The 19,084-nt window shown below is 37.8% G+C and overlaps 2 protein-coding genes across 3 annotated transcripts in view; both read left to right on the top strand.

The window, feature by feature from the left end:
• The first annotated feature begins 100 nt into the window (after positions 1–100).
• Positions 101–7,503, top strand: slmapb (sarcolemma associated protein b). 2 transcript variants are annotated; one of them, XM_067446448.1, is made up of 10 exons: positions 101–240; positions 617–679; positions 2,156–2,281; positions 2,518–2,592; positions 2,680–2,985; positions 3,816–4,011; positions 4,786–4,945; positions 5,127–5,261; positions 6,175–6,262; positions 6,681–7,503. In XM_067446448.1, exons 2-9 carry the CDS (start codon positions 628–630, stop codon positions 6,256–6,258), a joined length of 1,134 nt encoding a protein of 377 aa, XP_067302549.1. In that variant the 5' UTR covers positions 101–240; positions 617–627; the 3' UTR covers positions 6,259–6,262; positions 6,681–7,503. The 2 variants fall into 2 exon arrangements, with proteins under 2 accessions (XP_067302549.1, XP_067302550.1); XM_067446449.1 differs by lacking the exon at positions 6,175–6,262.
• Positions 7,504–10,370: 2,867 nt separating this feature from the next.
• Positions 10,371–19,084, top strand: part of flnb (filamin B, beta (actin binding protein 278)) — a 126,361-nt gene continuing 117,647 nt past the window's right edge. Inside the window, exons 1-11 of the mRNA XM_067447455.1 lie at positions 10,371–10,683; positions 13,027–13,275; positions 13,374–13,471; positions 13,571–13,688; positions 15,117–15,254; positions 15,348–15,474; positions 15,558–15,694; positions 15,946–16,139; positions 16,292–16,405; positions 16,489–16,632; positions 17,127–17,205. Coding sequence (XP_067303556.1) covers positions 10,371–10,683; positions 13,027–13,275; positions 13,374–13,471; positions 13,571–13,688; positions 15,117–15,254; positions 15,348–15,474; positions 15,558–15,694; positions 15,946–16,139; positions 16,292–16,405; positions 16,489–16,632; positions 17,127–17,205 — 1,711 coding nt within the window. The remainder of the gene's footprint in view (positions 10,684–13,026; positions 13,276–13,373; positions 13,472–13,570; positions 13,689–15,116; positions 15,255–15,347; positions 15,475–15,557; positions 15,695–15,945; positions 16,140–16,291; positions 16,406–16,488; positions 16,633–17,126; positions 17,206–19,084) is intronic.

Here is a 19,084-nt window from a genome sequence, read left to right as displayed (position 1 = left end):
TCAGAGCACAATAGACTTCAGCAGTGCTCCTATAGCGCATTTTTTCCCATTTCCACTCTACAGCTACTGCCTTGTTTGGTCAAAGGAACTCCCAGACAAGATATTTATATGCGTCTGCGTCCCCCGCCCTTCAGAATGGACTCGTCCAGTTCTCATCACCAGAGCGAATCGATAGTTAAGAAGCCTGAATATTGCAGCTCTGTTTCGACACCGACAGAACGTGACATCACGAGTCTACAGGTAATGGCATCTGTTTTTAGTTCTCAGACTTAAGTAAAGGTGATGAGTAGTCTTTCTAATTGACACAAGGATGCTAAGCTGTATTATGTAACTGGCATGACGTTGTGCTTTGAGTGTAAGCTAAATTTGACGTTTAAACGGTAAAAGATTAAGACGTGTGTTTATTTCTGTACGTATCTGTTGCCTTTTTTGGAAAGCTGTGATTTATTTTAGTTCTCCCTCTCATTTACTAGCTGAGTCATGATTGGCATCACCTGGAAATTCATATTAAAATATTTTTACTATTCCACAAAATATCTAACTTTGATTAAAAAAAATATTTAAAGTTCACATTTTAAAGTGGCATTAACATAATTGCTCTCGTGCTCTGTCACAGTTGGGAGAACAATGGAGGAGCAGAAGCTGAAAGATCCTGTTAATAAAGTGTCTTTGATCAAAGGTAAAAACACTTTATTGCTCTTGAGGTTCTATAGTTATTTGCTGAATTTAACTAAATATTGTGCTTTATAGGGACACTATAGGCTTTCATTGAGATATTACCTTGTTTTTATTTTTATTTTTTATACTTGGAGTATGCCAGAGTACTGTTTGTCTAAAAATAATGGTTGTTTGATTATGTACGGTATATATTTTACTGAGTTACTTGTGAGCAATTTGATTATTTCATTATTTGGGATATATTTAAATGTAAAATAACGCATTCATAAATTTTAAAATAATGCAGTTTTATTAAGTTTAACAAGGAAAAATGGCAGACGGTGAGGAGGAATATTCATATTTGGTTTCAGTGAAATTTCAGTTTAAACGCAATGAATAAAACTTTTTGTACTGAGCAGGCTATTTTACAAAAATAAATGCATTATGCCCAAATGTAATCATACAAGGCAGAATTTTGTCATCATTACTTGCGATGACTAGTCTCCAGCCTCCGCTCATACTTTCTACTAATACTAATATTTTTATATATTTTGTCCCATCTGATGGGGTCTTCTTGTCTGTCTGTCTTCCTCTTCCACACACTCAAAAATAAATTAGGCCAAAGCATTCCTGTGCGCCCTGGTACTCTGCTGCGAGATTGAGTTCTTGATGCAGAATGGCATCAATAAGCATCTACTGCAAAACCTCATGAAACGTTAATGCCTTCGTCCTCTCTGCTCTAGCATTTGTGCTAGGCCTGCACATGATTTCACTATTTCAGTATCTTTGTCATCCTAGCAAGGCATGTGAAGTTCAATTTTCTGGAATTATGTGTCTGATTGCAATGATATGTCCTTGATATGCCCATGTATGGTATACACCCTTGAGTTTGTAAGATGAGGTCATATCCTTCTGGAGCATTTGATAAGGTGGCCTGGTTTTCTGCAAGAGGAACAGATTTGTTTCTAAGTTTAGGCAAGCTAAATTGCAGCCAGTAAATGTAACTTTTGCAGAGCAACGGATCTTTATTTAGTCGGTAAAAATCTTCATGGATATTCTCAGAAGTTAAAAAGCGTTTCGGATTCATTATAAAATGGCGATTGAACTTTTATTCAAATGGCAGTTTTGTTGAAACCCTGGCCATCCTTTTTGCAGATCCCAGTTTAAACCCTACTGATGACATTATGTTTTTTAGGATAGATCTATTCTGAGGCAAGTTATTAATTCATGGAATAGGCCCATTTTCTGACCTCCAGGGAAATTACCATGCGATTCATTCTGATTTAATTAACCTTTTGGAGACAAGGTTTGCACTTCGTCAGAGGGCAGAACAATCTGGCGAAGTTGAAATGCATCTGATTGACGCTGATACAGAGATGAAGACACAGATCTTCCATTAGCTGTTGATGAAAGAGTGATTCTCTGACGGCAGAGCACCATAATAGTGTCTAATTATCCATGTAATAGTTCCCATTAGATAATGTAATCCTTTCTCCAGATGAGCTGAGCAGGAGCACTGTGGAGGCCAGTGAGTCTGAGAAGGTCATCCAGCGGCTGAACCAGGAACTGCAGGAGGCCAATGAGCAGGCCAACTCGGGCAAACACAAGTGTGTCGAGCTCCAAGGTAAAGTGGGGACTTGAAGCTCACACAGATTACTCCCATTTGAATTTGTAGTTTGTTTCATTGTGTGTTGCTCGTATACACTTTAGAACATGAGACAAAACTAATCCTAGATCAGCACTCAGCTTTGCCTCACATATATTTTTATTTATTTGAATAAGCCTGTGAACATTTGAAATGATTTGTAATAGCAGACGTGCTCATTAGGTCCCTCTAATGGCTTATGCTGTGAATTGCAGGTCTATTGGAGGAAGAGAAAAGAGCCAATAAGCAGCAGGCAGAGGAGTCAGCAAAACAGATAAAGGTCTTGCAGAGTAAGTGAAGGAGGGTGTGTATGTATTAGGTTTTGACTCAATATATTATACCAAATGGTCTTTATTTGTGTCTACATGTGTATTCAGCTCAGCTCCAGAAGCTGCAGGATGACATGGATAATCTCAGGGATCAGAAGGACAGTGCAGTCTTCAGCATGCGTCAAGAAGCGCACACAGCTCAGGAGGAAGTGCAGGTGTTGCGCCGCACTATGGAGAAAACTGCAGCCGAGCGAGAGCATGAAGTCAGTGCGCTGAAGGGGAACCTAGCAACGCTAACTTCTGAGCTGGAGAAATGGCAGTTGGCTGCAAATAAGTACGAGCGTGAGCTTGACAGTGTACAGGCCAGTCATCAACAGCAGAGCCAGCAGAGAGACAGAGCTGCCAAACAGCAAGGTACACACAACCCCACAGATCTCTCCCCTCACAGATGATTGGACCAGCATACAGAATCTTTAACCTACATTTTAAAACGGCTTTCTTTATTTGGGTAAAATCATGAAATTATGTGAGTGTCAACATTTCTCATCCAATGTGTTTTTTGTTTTTTTTTAAACCAAAATGTACATTCATTAATATTTTTAATTCCACATTAAATTTGAATATTGAATAGAATTTTGTTGTTAATAATAATAATAGTAGTAGCTAACTGTAAAGTAAAAACAAAAAATACATACCTCTTAAACATAGTAAATATGACCTCAAATTACCATTAACAAATCTGAATTGTTTGGAGAATTTTATCTTCATAATAATTGTAATAATAATAATCATGATAATTTCAACATTATTGTAGACTGTTGAACCCGTTCATTTAACAAAACATTTTTTTTTCTAATCGAGAACTCATTTCATTGGGAATTTTTTTTTCTTTCAGTGTAAAAAATTTATAAAATAAAATCAGAACTTTAGCCTCACCAGGCTAAATTCCTGTATTTTGACCCAATTGCACAAGGGTTTGTCTTTTGGATGTTCATTATCTATTTTTAAGAGGAATTTGTCCTCTTTTCTCAGGAAATAATGTGTTTGTGGAGGTTGCAAATCAAGCCCCAGGTTCATCAAACAGCAGTGTTTGCTGTAATCTGACAGATTTTCAAGAGATGACTCTCATTTCTCTCATCACTTCCACCATTATGTAACCGAGTAGCTGTGTGTGTGTGTGCCTGCTATATCTGTGAGTTTGTGTGCATGTCTTTGGGTATACTTTATGTGTGTGTGTGATGCAGCTAGCGAGCTGGAGAGGCTGCAGAAGGACTGTGAGAGCCTGAGGAGGGAGTGTGCGTCTCTGAGGTCAGAGAGGGAGCAGCTGGCTGATAAACAGCAGAAAGAGAAGATCAGCCTGCAGAGTGAGAGCAGCACCCTGCGCTCGGAGAAAGAACAGCTACTGAAGAAACAACAACTGCTGGAGAAAGAGCTGGACAGGTCTGTCCTAAGCGGTATACGCTACAGCTAATTTAAAGATGAAGTGTGTCATTTCCGTGTCACTAGAAGCACCAGTGAATATAAAGTTCACTTTTTTTTGATGATGCATGAACAATCTTTACCAAACATGATTTGTAGTCCACTTTATTGCTTTTGACATTAAACAAAGTCTCAGCTTTCAAATTCTGTCAAACACATAATGCAAACATTAATTGTGGTTTTAATGGCCCTTTCATGTGGCATGACAGATCGCTGTAGTGATTTATGTTTGAATAAATCTGTCATGAAAAAGTTATGACCATTTAAAAAATATTTATTTTAACAATTAATTGGACTGGAAACCTGCTTAAATCATTAAATCATAATATCCGTTTTCATTGTTTGTATACAACTCCATTATAATTTGAGTGTTGATTTGTTATATCTAAAAATAAATGACAATTGAATTTGGACTTAATTTAATATTTTAGAAATGTACCAATTTGACAGCTCATTGTATAGTTTTGCAGATTTGGTTGATATACCCAAAGATTGGTATCATGCTGTAAAAGATCATGCTATGTCTGATATACATCCAGATGAATCAATATTTAATTGAATCCAATCGGTATCAACTGAAATCAAGTGCTTCTGATTTTACATTGAATCAATTTGTGAAGTCTGTCAATACCCAGCCTTACACTTCATCTTTAAATTGGAAAAAAAGATCCTTTTACAGACTTGTTGATATAATGACGTAATCTATCTGGAATCTGAACCGGCATTATGCCTCAGCTTCAAGAAACAGACCACAAGCCTGAGCAACACAGTCAAGACCCTGGAGAAGTCGCAAGCGGACCTGGAGGAACGGCTGAGCGTCCTGCAGGAGGAACACCAGAGGGACACTAGCCAGCTGGAGCAAAGCAATAGCAGGATCAAAGAACTGCAGAAAGAGGTTATTTCCCACCATACTTGAGAAAGAAAATAGAACGGCCTGAGACTCATTAGCAGGCTTGTCACATCAGAGTTCTGCACCTAAAAAAAGACCTGGCCTCTGGACACACAGAGTGTGTGTGAGTGTGTTATTGACTAGGCTCATTGCTTCTTGTGAAAGGTTTTCTCTTTTTCTCTCTCAGTATGAGGAGATCCAGTCAGAGCTGTCGGGCCTCAGGGAGAAGCATGAGAGTGTAGAGGAGGAGAAATGCTCCATCAGTCTGCAGCTCCAGCAGAGCCAAGAGCGCCTGAAGCTTCTGCAGGACAAAGGCAACCATGTGAGTTTTCAATAATGTAACTTTGATGTCCAAACACTGGGGCACTGACAATAGGGACAGTTCAAGAGGAAAGAGCGCATATTTTGCATTGTTTGTCCTTAAAATCGGAGATGAAAAACATAGCATCGTTTGTTTGACAATAAAATTCCACAGTTTTTCTAAACACTTTGTATAGCCTAAAGATGAAGTGTGTAATTTCTGTGGCTAATAACAACTCCAAATGCAATTGCAGACTGTTTCCAATAAGGTTTTTAGGTAGGTCCGAAACTGACACTTGGCATAAAAAGAGTAAATAAAATCAAGCATGTGTTGCAATATGCAAATTTGTCCTCAGTACAAAGTCTAATACAGAATGCATGAGGTTTATCCCCCAGAATACATACCTTGTGACGACATAAAATACATGCTAAATATTTCTCAAACATGCCACCAAAACAAAAATGAGGGGAAAAAAATGTGTGTATATAATATACATTTTTTTACCCATTTATCACTTAATAACATAAGTGTTTAATGTTAATTAACATGTTTTAATAATTATATAACATATTTGTATGAAATAATCTAAAAAAAAAAAAAATCTATAATTCGTTTTCCTTCCCAAATAAATAATTCAAAATTTCCAGGCTGATAAACCACTGAGAGAAGGCAAAGGTGTGCTGCTTCTGCCCATGCCATTGACAAACACGGGGTACTGCCCCTCACTCAGGAGTTGACATGTCACATTCAAACAAACAGTGGCATTGTCTCTGCACATTGAACTGGGAAAGGGGAAGTGTTTTAACAATGAAGCAATTACACACTTCACCTTTTGATTTCCTTGTCTTGATGATGGTAAAATTCACCAGTCCAATAATAGGGCACATAAACACAAGCCGCTCATTTAGTAATATCCCTCCCTTCCCTCCTTTAGCTGTCTTTATTGCAGCCCATCCTAGCCGTAGCCATCGGCCTTGTCCTGGCTTTGCTGTATTGGTGCTTGGGCCCATTGTGGTAGAAAGGTACACAGTGCTCCTGTCCCGTCTCATTCCTCCGCTTAAGCATCCATCATCCTCAGGGCTATGCATGACCACTAAACGATTCTCTGCTTAAGCTACCAAATACTGTCCATCATTTGCAAAATGCTTTTATTACTCTACTGCAGGTCTGCTTTGTATTATAAGATGCACACTAACAAGTGTCTCTGACGAACTCCATTTGTAGGTTGTAGTTTTCCAGCGTAGCTCTGAGGCATCCCGGCTCTTTGTCCTGCACCGTGTCTTCTGCTGTCCTCGTCTTTTGTGTCCTGACCTCTTTCTCCATGTCCTGTCCTTGTGGCTTTTGTGTCCCCGTCTCTGTTCATGTGCATCCTTGATTGTAAACATTCTCTGATTGGTAATGTTGCGATGTTGTCATCTCTTGTCATGTTTGTTTTTGCAGGGAAAATGGATCCGGTGGATGCCCGTTGCTGCTGTAACCATTGCTGTGACAGGGTACTTGCTTTCAAAGACCTCAAAATGAACACCGTGATGAACCAGTAACAAGCACACACACCGTGACATCCATACCTAGTCAAATGTGTTGACATTTGTGTCCTTTTAGTCTGTGTGGTGTTAGTTTGAGTAAAAAGTGTTAAAATGCAACTTTCTACTCTTACTTTCGACGGCCTTAGAATAATAATATCACAAGATTCCCTCAGTTGCACCATATATAAATATATATATATATATTTTTAAATATGATATTCTGTATGCATAGCATTTGAAGTATCTGGCTAATAACAGGTATTTTACTGAACACTGTTGCTTTGCCAAACAAACACTTAGTGAATTGCCTTATAACATACAGTAGCATCAGGTAAACAAACCGTTATACCTTCCATGAGAATTGCAAATCCCACTACAATAACACATTTGACACACGATGCGTCCATTTAAATTTTAACTTGTTCAAACATTCTGTGGATTAAAGGCCTAAATCCGCCATGTAATGTGTATGTGTCCTTGCACCTTATACGAAGCCATTAGTGATTAGTCTATGCACTGTACTTTATTGTGATAAGGATTTGACATATTAATAATGATGATGATGATGATGATAAATAATCACTGTTCACTTAGGACATTAGAGTGCTAATTTGTCCTATTGTGACCTATAATAGAGTGTTTATGATGTATGTGTATTATTACTTGTACAGAGATTTAAGGAAAAACTAACTGATCTGACAAACAAGCTAATTGCAATAAATAAGCAAAAATGAAAATTCAGTCTTGTTAAGTCCCTGTTTAATTTATCATCTGATATGCAAAACGGATTTACACACTTCAGGTAATATTTTAGGTACCGTTAAAGGTTTCATGAACTGGCTTTTAAATTTTTTTTATTCTGTTGTCTGAGGTCAACTAATGATGTTCGTGTGGTTTGTACATTCAAAAACATCATAACTAATAAGTAATAGGCCAGTTTCTGCACTGGTTTTGAGGCTCTCTCCAAAACGCTGGGTTCTGATGGGCGTGACGCACTGGAGACTTGGAAGTAAACGCCCACGGCTAGGATTGGATAAGATTTGCATATTTAATGAGCTTCAGCTCCGCTATCAGTTCAGTGACATGAGAGGGAAGAGAATGAGGGAGAAGCAGCAACCAGAATGATTCTCTCGATCACAGGGCTCGTAACATCTTTATCAAACAAACACATGATTTATTTCTCATCTACCAGCGAATGATTGGACTATATATTACACATAGCCCGCAAGATCGGATGATATAAGTGCGAACCGTGTGCTTGCAAACACACATTCGGTGCATGCGCCGCCTTTCAGATGTCAACTTGAGAGAGAGAACACTAAGAGATTCATCGGCCGGCCGGGCTTTGCGAGCCCTGGCTCATACGTGTCTGAGTCCAGCGTGCTAAAGGTATTCTCTGTTAGACACGTACACATAAGCAAAACGATCAATAACAATACAACACTATTACATTTAAAAACACGTTTTACTCACATGTGTGTTGCACGATTCCTGTCGGATCCAAATCCAGCATCGACTCTGAGATTTGTTTACAAACGATCCCGCAGTGAACTGAAGTGAACAAAACACTGTCTTCCCCACGTGAGCTGGAACTTCATTAAAAATAAAGTTCAATCACTCATTCCTAATATTAGGACCCGAAGGAAGCTTATGCAGTGACTGTGTTCTTCCACAACCAGGAATAGCTCAATATATTGCTATCTTCCTCGGCATGTTTAATGTTGTTGACCAGCTAACACGAGCCCTCCATGAGTCGGTGGGCGAGGATACTGGATTAAACGCGGTGTTTCGTCGCGCACTGACGTCAGTATGAAGCACAGGACCGTTTTCTGGGCCTGGTGTCTATAAAAGCTTTTCTTTGACTAACAAGGAAGTTTTCATATCTGAAACTTAGAGGATATTCTTATATTACCATGACATTTTATATTTTAAAAGCTCAAGGGAAAGTTGATTCCTTAATTCATCACCCCTTTAACTAGCAATAAACTTTGTACAGCATGTATAGTAACCACCTAGGATTATGTTTATGTTTGTTCATAATACAGTAACACAAAAAAAGAAAAAAATTATCATTCGGAATTTGCAGCCTTTATTGAATGTAATGCAATAATAAGACCAATATTTGTTTATTTACTTTTTCATTACTTTATTTGATGGAACATGTGCTTTTTATAACAAAGCAATGATTCAGTTGGCCTTGAAATATACATTTGACAATTGTAGCCTTTATTCACAAAAAATGTATCTTATTTGCTAGTTCTTTTTAGTAAATCAAAAAGTGTAGTGTAGTCCGATTCCTGTAAATGAAAAACGTTCATGAGCTACTTATTTTAATCAATTACTGCCTTGTATTAATTTGTGTAAGAATATGTAAAAAAAGTGGACATTTATTAGCCTGGATGACAGCCAAACTTAGCTCCGCCCACAACATTTGACTGGACGGTAGTTCAGTCTGTACTGTTCGGACCAATCGGCTTTATACGATGATTGACAGAAGTTCAACAGTAATGTAATCATTCACGTCACCAAAGAGCACTTGGGTTGAATTCATTCTAATCCTAAACGGAGAACTTGTTCGTATATGCATTCACCTTTACTATTTCTCACAAAAATGATCATGTTGATAATTTTTGCCGGTGATAATTCATGTCGGTGTATCCTGAAATTCCTTTTACAATACCGATAAAAATTGTTTACATTCTTATTCTTATTTTTCTACTACTTCCAGCATGCGTGCAGTTGAGTTCTGTTGACAACTATGCGTCTCTCAAGTCAACATACGTCACTCTCTGATTGGTTGTCGGTCTGTCTAATTGAGTGCAATGGAGCAGTATCAGACTCGCATTCTGACTAGAATCTGAGTATGACGACATCAGGCTAGACATTTATAACTACAATAAATCAAATTAAGAGGTTGTGATTTAGAATCAAATTATGAAATGGATTTGCTAAGTGCTAAGAACCTTATTGAACCTTATTAAGATTTCCAGTATACACCTTTACACAGTATACACAACAAATTCTGGACTCATAGGCACACCCTCACTAAAATGATGGCCTCATAACCAATTTTGTCATAAACCTGCAGCCAAGGGCGCACGCTTCCATGGTGTAATGCAGTCCTCCCCAATGACTCATCCCTCCTCAATGCCGCATGGGAAATATGAGGACGTGCCCCGATCAAAAGAGCTCTGGCAATAATATGCTCAGTTTATTCTGGAGTAAATGAAGTGTAACGTCACCAGCGATAAGGTTATCAGTAACAGTGATGTCAGACCTTCATCTGGCTGAAGGTGGGAATTAGCTGAATTCCCCAGGCCTGAGGATCCTGTTTCTGACCTCTGTATTTCGAGTAAATACATTCTTCGAGCACTGATGTAACTAAAATCTGTTTTTATTATTCCTTTGCACGATGTGGGGCTGCGGCATGATGACACGGTTAATGTCAGAGTAAAAACAGCTCTCAGAGGTGCTGTATGATCTTAATTATGGGGCAGAATAGGGGGTTTTAAGGCACTCCCACCACCAGCAAAGCTACATGAAAGCTTCATGCTTCTTAGTTTGTTATAAAAGGTTTCAGACTCCACACTGATCAGAGAGAGCGATGGCTGACTTTAAAGATAGTGTTACTGCAGCAGCGATCAACCTGGCAGATGATGCACCGTGGAAAAAGATACAGAAGAACACCTTTACACGCTGGTGCAATGAACATCTGAGGTCTGTGGAGATGCAGATCAGCGATCTTAAGTTTGATCTGAATGACGGCCTTGTCCTCATCTCGCTTCTGGAGGTCCTGAGCCATAAGAGGATGTTTAGAAAGTACCACACGCGGCCCACCTTCAGACAGCTCAAGCTAGACAATGTTTCAGTGGCTCTGGAATTTTTGGATCATGAAAAAGTTAAGTTGGTGTCTATAGGTAAGTTGCAACCTGCCTAAACTCTTTCCAAAGAAGGTGTTTGCAAAGATCTAGTTTCCTTGAAACAGTTTCAAGGCCCTTTAACAACATTTAAAGATCTTGTTTCTGAATGTTGTAAAGATAAAGTAAGCAATCTGATGTTTTAATGTGAGATGTGCCAAGTAGGAAATATTTACAGTACAAGACTAATTAAATAAGAATAATGATGGAGATGGAATGTTATGAAAGACTTCTGATCTTCTTCTGATCTTCTTCAGCAGATTTCTTCTGATTCTGTTTGTTTTATATAAGCTGAAACCCAATTGGCCCTGTGCCATACTATTTAATATTGAGAGGGGGGGGGGCATGTTTGATCTCTTGATATATATATATATATATATATATATATATATATATATATATATATATATATATATATATATATATATATATATATATATATATATATATATATTTATAAAATAAATGTTTTATTGTTTAAAGGGTTAATTCACCCAAAAATGAAAATTCTGTCATTAATTACTCACCCTTATGTCGTTCGACACCCGTAAGACCTCCGTTCATCTTCAGAACACAAATGAAGATATTTTTGTTGAAATCCGATGGCTCAGACAGGCCTTCGTTGACACCAATGTTATTTCCTCTCTCAAGGCCCATAAAAGGCACCGAAGATGTCGTTAAAAAGTCCATCTTACTACAGTGGCTCTACAATCTAAAATGAAGTTAGTAGAATAGTTTGTGTGCGCAAAAAAACTAAATAACGACTCATGTAGTGGTGGGCTGATTTCAAAACAAAGCTTCAAACTGTTATGAATCAGCTTATTGATTCATGATTCAGATCGCCAAAGTCACGTGATTTCAGCAGTTTGGCGCTTTGACACGTGATCTGAATGTCTGAAGGCCTGTCTGAACCATCAGATTTCAACAAAAATATCTTCATTTGTGTTCCGAAGATGAACCGAGGTCTTTACGGGTGTCGAACAACATAGGATTCTAATATTATGAAGGCATGGATGAACTTTAATAAATATCCAGTTCACGTGGGGATACGCTCACAGATTGCACCTGTTCCTTCATTTCACCACGGGTTCGTTTGTAAAAAAGAGAAAAAATTTGTTTAGTTATTAACTATTAGCAGCAGCCATATCTCACTGTACGCCAAGACTGGTTTCCCACTGAAGCTAAGCAGGGCTGAGCCTGGTCAGTACCTGGATGGGAGACCAACTGGGAAAACCAGGTAGCTGCTGGTAGAGGTGTTAGTGAGGCCAGCAGGGGGTGCTCACCCTGTGGTCTGTGTGAGTCTTAACGCCCCAGTATAGTGACGGGGACACTGTACTGTCAAAGAGCACCGTCTTTCGGATGAGACGTTAAACTGAGGTCCTGACACTCTGTGTCATTGGCTACCAAAACGTATCTAAATAGTGAAATAACATTCCTTTCTTAATGTGCATTTGTTCACTCTCTTGACTTGATATTTGAAGGGTGTGTGTGTGTGTATGTACGGTTCGTGGTTAGATTCATTGATCGGGTGGGCCAAGTAACGTTAAAAAAAAATAATAATAACATTCCAATCAGTCACTGGTGGATAAGAGAGATGAATCAAGACATTTTGCGAGCCCTTTGGACGTCTAGTTGCCATTTCCTCACTGAACACAGGGGAGCTGAAGCTCATTAAATATGCAAATCGTATCCAATCCTAGCCATGGGCGTTCACTTTCTAAGTTTTCAATGTCGCACGCTCATTAAAACTGAGCATTTCTTGAGAAAGCCTCAAAACCAGGGCAGAAAATAGCTTATTACTTATTCATTGCCATAATGTTTTTGAATGTAAAAACCTTGCGAACATCATAAGTTGACCTCAGACAACAGTATAAAAAAATATAAAAATAAAGGCTAATTCAAAATATAAAAACAAATGGTAAATAATGCTGAAATAACACTGATCGTGATCACTTTCATTGTATCTTTGTGACCATTTTATTAGTTAATAAAGAAAAGGGTCGAAAAAAGCTTGAGCATTTCTTCAGAAGGACATTGACATAAATAACTGCCCCCACACTGACACTAAAACGTGCCTTTCCTATAAAACGTGCCTTTCCTATGAATTGCCGTGGCCCCTTCCCTAATTAGGGAGGAAAAGCATTGGGTCAAAGAGTTTTTGTGTCAAATTGGGGATGGCCCTTCAGTCAGTTAGTTCTGAGTTGGACCGGAACAATGTTCCAAGTTTAACTCTTTTGTTTAAAAATGGCTAAATTGCAAGGAATTGGGAATATTCAAAATAAAATAAAAAAATTTTACTAAGAGAAGGAACAAATAGACACACTCATTCACTGTTTCCATCAGACAGTAAGGCCATAGTGGATGGGAATTTGAAGCTGATCCTGGGTCTAGTTTGGACCTTGATACAGCATTACTCCATCTCCACCCCAGTGTGGGAGGATGAGGCAAACGATTCTGTCTCCAAACTCACTCCAGAGATGAGGCTTCTGGGATGGATCCAAAACAAAGTCCCTGAACTGCCAATTAGTAACTTCAGCCAGGACTGGCAGGATGGCAAGGCCCTTGGTGCATTAGTGGATGGACTGGCACCAGGTAAACCAAGTTTCTTATTTAGTCTTCCCATGAATGTTATTTTTCCATGTGTTGAAAGGGAAAAGTGTTTTTTGGCAAACTTATTTGTGTTTACACAGGCTTGTGTCCTGACTGGGAGAGCTGGGATGCAGTGCATCGGGTGAGTAACACTAAAGAAGCCATGCAGCAAGCGGACGACTGGCTTGGAATTCCACAGGTGAGTTCAACCAGAGTATACTACTTGGTGTACATACATTTCGATAACATCGTCATGTCAATTTGTAATTTATCATTTTGTTTTATTACATTTCTTAAGCTCATAGCCCCAGAGGAGATTCTCGATCCAGCTGTGGATGAGCAGTCAGTGATGACATATCTCTCACTTTTCCCCAAAGCCAGACTGAAACCTGGAGCCCCACTCAAGCCAAAGAAAGGTTTAGACCTTTTATAAAATTATTTAGTTTTTTGATTTCTACAAGAGATAAAAGATAATGATTCGATGAGAACTTCTTTCTTATTTATTTATTTAAGGATAGCCCCTTGAGATGATCCATCTCTTTTTCAAGGGGGTCCGTTGTAAAACATTTTGTTGACTAGAAGACTTTCTGCAGTTTGCATTAATATATGCCAGTAGGTGACAAATTGGCTGTCTTTGGGTGTATTATTAAATCATTCATATAAAGGATTAGTTTGAAAACCCTTTTTCAAGACTGAAACACCACTACTTTGTGTTGCTCAGATGCATAATGTTTAAAAGAACACTTGACTTTTGGGGACGTTGGCTTATTCACCGTATCCCCCAGAGTTAGATAAGTCCATACATAGCGTTTTTTATCTCTGTGCGTGCCAGAACTCTGACACACCCACCACTAGCCTAGCTTAGCACAAAGACTGGAGGTAAACGGCTCCATCTAGCCTACTGCTCAATTAGTGACAAAATAACACCATAATTTTCCTATTTACATGTTGTGATGTGACCTGACTGACTGAAAAAAATGAAAAGTTGTGATTTTTCTCGACCGATTATGGCTAAGAACTACACTCTCATACCTGCTTAATAATCAAGGAACTTTCCTGCTGTACCATAGGTGCAGTGGCGCAGTGATATTAGAGCTTAAAACTAGTGTGGTGCAGATGACATAACTGCAGAAGTTAGATTCTTCTTAGATCCACTGGTGTGGACGCTAATATAGTTATTGTTCTCGGTGGGGCCTACATTCTAGTTTGGCTTTATTGGGACTGTTTTTGTAGGTGGAGCAAAATAATATTATACATATTCCCTCAGTTTCACAGACTAGTCTCAGACTGAAATGCATGTTTGAGCCGTTTTAACTGAAAGCAACTTGCACTGACTAACTTAACTTGCACTTAAACCATTTCAGTGCCATTGTTTGTCTTAAGATGCACTCTAGTAATGTTTTTTTTTTTCCTAAGGCATGTTTATAAAAGCTACTTAAATGTCTTATTTGTTCTAAAGCGTAATCCTAGCTTAATCTAAGGCCTGTCTGTAAAACCAGGCCAACTTGTCTAAAATAAAAGTTGCGCAATATTAACTTTATTGAACTGTTGTATAAAAGCAATATCACACTTGCATTAATGCTGTTGTGGGTTTCAAATAAGTAGCACCTGCATCTTCATAACTATAGACAACACCTTGATACTGATTTCAAAAAAAGTCCATTGACATATGTCAGTTAACCCAAATCCAGATTTTTTCAATCTGTACAACATTGAGAACCTTTGGTCTAATTGGTCTCATTGTACATTTTTTTGTATCACCCTCTCATGTATCGCCTTTTTTAAATTTTGTTTTCTATTATTTGTATTATTAATATTATTTATTTATTTTTTATTTTTTTCAGTGGCAAAACCAAAAGCCTGTCGTGCCACAGGACGGGGATTGCAGTCCAAAGGCTTGAGACTAGGCCAACTTGCTGAATTTAAAGTGGACACCTGCAAAGCTGGGCCTGGAAATCTGGAGGTCCTTATTAGAGACCCCAGTGAGTCCATAAACTCCCCATAATCTATATTAATAAATTAGCAATTATGTAACCCCTTTTGTGGTCTAAATGAAATGTCATCCTTTCTGTCAGGTGGCAAAGCTGTGTCTGTCAGACAGAAGGATGCCATTGAATGCGTTTATTCCTTTAAATATACACCAACTGCTAAAGGAGATCACACAGTGGACATCACCTGGGTTGGTCAGCACATTGCCAAGAGGTTAGCTCTCATTTACACAAGTTCAACATGGAGAAACATTAACATGTCATTTCAATGTTTTTTATTACTCTTTTCTATTACAGCCCGTTTAAAGTCCATGTTGGTTCGGAAGCTGGTCCACAGAAGATCCGAGCATGGGGACCAGGACTAGAGGGAGGGACTGTGGGCTTGTCAGCAGATTTCATGGTGGAAACGGTTGGTGTGGACTCTGGCATGCTGGGTGAGTGTATGCGTACTATGAAAATGGTATAGCTAAGCAATTTACATGTTGCGTTGTATTTCTTTATTTTGTTTATTTTATGTAAAAATAAATTATCCCTTTTCACAGATAATGTATTAATAAACATGGTATAGCCTAGCAATTTAAATATACTATACACTTTGTACATATTATCACACTATATACATATTATATATATTATACTATTATATTTTATGATTACATACATTTTCCCTAATTATCCTTCCAAGGTTTTGCCATTGAAGGTCCATCTCAGGCAAAGATCACATGTGATGACCACAATGACGGCTCCTGCCTCATGCGGTTCTGGCCGACTGAGGCCGGTGAGTATGCGGTACACGTAATGTGTGATGATGAAGAAATCCAGGACAGTCCCTTCATGGCTTTCATCAGACCTAAAAGAAAAGACTTCCACCCTGAAAAGGTAAATTACTCTTTTCTCTCCTGTTTATCTGTTTATGCTGACATGCATTCAGTGTGAGAGCTCTTTCTCTTTTCTGAGAGATCTTTTTTTATATGAATGACATATTTTCAGTACATGTGAAATTGTTGAAAGTTATGCACATTGGGTTTCAGGTGAAAGTAGAAGGACCAGGTGTTTCCCAAACTGGTTGCATAGTGAACCTCCAAACCCAGTTCACTGTAGATGCCAGGCAAGCTGGTGAAGGGGAACTTAAAGTTTATGCAGAGGTACTAATACAGTGAAATATAGTTTACTTTAAATTCAAATTAAAAGCAATTTAAAATTTCAGAGTGGTTTGACTTCTTCACAGAGAGCAGATCAAGAATGTGTAGATGTTAGTGTTACCTCTGAGCAGTCTGGCGTGTTTGTCTGCTCCTACATCCCTTCATCTCTCTCCAAACATACCATTGTTGTGACTTGGGGAGGAGTCATGGTTCCTGGCAGTCCTTTCATTGTGAGTGGTTGTATTGATCTCTATAAACAGCAGAAAATATGATCTTTAGAATTCAATGTGATGGGATTATGCAAAATGAGAACACGCACAACAACTAATGTTCATTTCATTTACATGGTCTGATGAAGGTAGAGAGGAATCATTTCCCCAATTTGTTTTCCATCATGTTGCATTGATGTTCCAGCATCTGTTGCCTTATTGAAATTCCATTTCATCTCACAATGGCTTTAAACCTGTCTGGTGATGATGTACAGCTGCTTGGCGCAGCAGCCAGAGCTCCCAGGAATGTAATAGGATGTTTATTAGTCTATTTGTACTGGCATTCGCTCTGTCAAGAGGGAATGAAACACTTCTTACTGAAATCACAAGTGAAAAACATACATTAAGAAATGAGCCTGTGAGCATCAAAATATAATCTTGGAAAGAGCTTTGGAATCCTTGTGATGCTGGTAAAAAAAATTTTTTGTATGATTGCTGTGTCATTACTGTTTCAGATGACACCTCGCAGGATTAAGATTACACTATGTAGCACAGTCTGGTTTAAACCAGATGGATCCGAAATGTATTACTCTGGTAAGTTTGAAGGAACTGTTCTTCCAAAAGTCCTTTACTTATGTTTTTCCAGACCTGTATGGTGCTATTTTTATTTTATTTTATATACCACCATACAGGTCTGGAATAAATAAATGGATTTTAATTGTTATTAATGTTTAAAAATGTAATTAAAATTAGTATTATTGGTATATTAAAATGTTAACTGTCATTTACTCGTATTAATTTCATTCCAAACCTGTAAGACTTTCGTTCATCTTCAGAACACATTATCTTTTTGATGAATTTCTGTGCTCTCCATAAACAGATATGCAAGTTCATAAAGAGATCATGAAACAATCCACATGAATTGAGCGGTTAAGTCCAAATTTTCTGACAAGACATGATCGCTTTATATGATGAACAATTTGAAATGTAGGCTTTTATTCACATATAAACATTGATCAGTTTACTCATTTACCAGTCGGGTTTAAAAATTGCATTTATACAACTAGGAGCAACCAAAGACATTTGTTATGCATAACTGCATCAGTGCCATATTTGATATCAATATACAGAAATATCACGTGGTCACAGGTGGAACACATGAAACGCATACTTTGCACATGGAAACATAGTTTTGAAACAGTTCCCATGTGATCAAGTAGAAACATTAGATATTCATGTGTATTTTCTGTTTGGAATGACATGTGTGAGTAAAAATATTGATACATTTTTTAGTTTTGGGGTGAACTATTCCAGTTAAATTAAATATTATTTAAAATTAAAGCTGCGAGCAGCGATGACGGGCCCAAGCCGGTGGCACCGCCACCCCGGTGGCATCAGCTTTACTGTGCACAGCAGGCCAATAGGCATTTAATATGGGAAAAAATAAATAAAGGGACTATGTCAAAGTCATTTGAATTCACCTCATTAACTGCAGCAACTGGTGCTGCTATGACCAGGAACCACAACACTCACATCTATGAGATCAGTTAAATTTTATTCTTTAATTTTATGTCAGGTGATGTCAAATGTCAATTTCAAAATGAGTGCAGAATACTGTCCAAATGCTGAAGTTGTATTATCCTTACACTTCTCTTAAAAATAAATTAAGCCAAATCACAGAGACCGCAACAATGATTTTAATATCAGTGTCAGGTAAGAGTAATATGCGTGCATATAATTTATGGAAGTTTATTATAAACAGCCACTTTTATAAAATCATGTGAATTTTTTTTTTTTTATCCATTTGAATTCTATCAATAAATAATTAGGTTAAAGAGGTGTCATACGTGATCTTTGCAAACACAGCACATGACCTTCTTTAAAGCCCATGTTATAGAAAACAATTAAAAGTATTAGGATATCACTTTCAATTATGTGCAAATGTATTTTTTGCAGCTCAAAATTTTGTAAGTTCAGAAGACCAGTGTTTAATTAAAGATATAATATATGTTTTTGTTTTACTTATTTTTCACAATAAAGTGATAGATATTTGTGATAGCCTATGAAATGAAAGGGTTAAATTATGAAAAAACAAGAGACAAGGTGACACACACACAGAGTGAGAGAGACCCCCTACACACACACACACACACACACACACACACACACACACACACACACACACACACACACACACACACACACACACACACACACACACACACACGCACACACAGAGTGATCCTGAGAGAGGGAGAGGGGGGGTAATTTTTTTATATTTATATTTTTTTAATTATAATTATTTGTATTACCACAATTATTTAACTAATTATATAAAACAATATTGTCAATGCCCTACAAATAAACTTGTTTTATACATTTATTTTTTTATTCAAACCCAGAATAATATGTTTAATCCTTTAATGCAGGCCAAAGCACAGCATTGAGAGGTAATCTTTTTAGACAGAAAAGT

This window comes from Pseudorasbora parva, chromosome 6 (genome assembly GCF_024679245.1).
Source record: "Pseudorasbora parva isolate DD20220531a chromosome 6, ASM2467924v1, whole genome shotgun sequence".
Taxonomy (NCBI): Eukaryota; Metazoa; Chordata; class Actinopteri; order Cypriniformes; family Gobionidae; genus Pseudorasbora; species Pseudorasbora parva.
The sequence above is the reverse complement of the archived record's forward strand: the minus strand, read 5'-3'. Positions and strand labels throughout refer to the sequence as shown.

Coding starts and splice junctions, on each gene's coding strand:
- slmapb (XM_067446448.1), top strand. CDS start 628: ATGGAGGAGCAGAAGCTGAAAGATCCTGTTAATAAAGTGTCTTTGATC. Junction 2,282..2,517: donor CAAGTGTGTCGAGCTCCAAG/GTAAAGTGGGGA, acceptor TGTGAATTGCAG/GTCTATTGGAGGAAGAGAAA. Junction 2,593..2,679: donor ACAGATAAAGGTCTTGCAGA/GTAAGTGAAGGA, acceptor ATGTGTATTCAG/CTCAGCTCCAGAAGCTGCAG.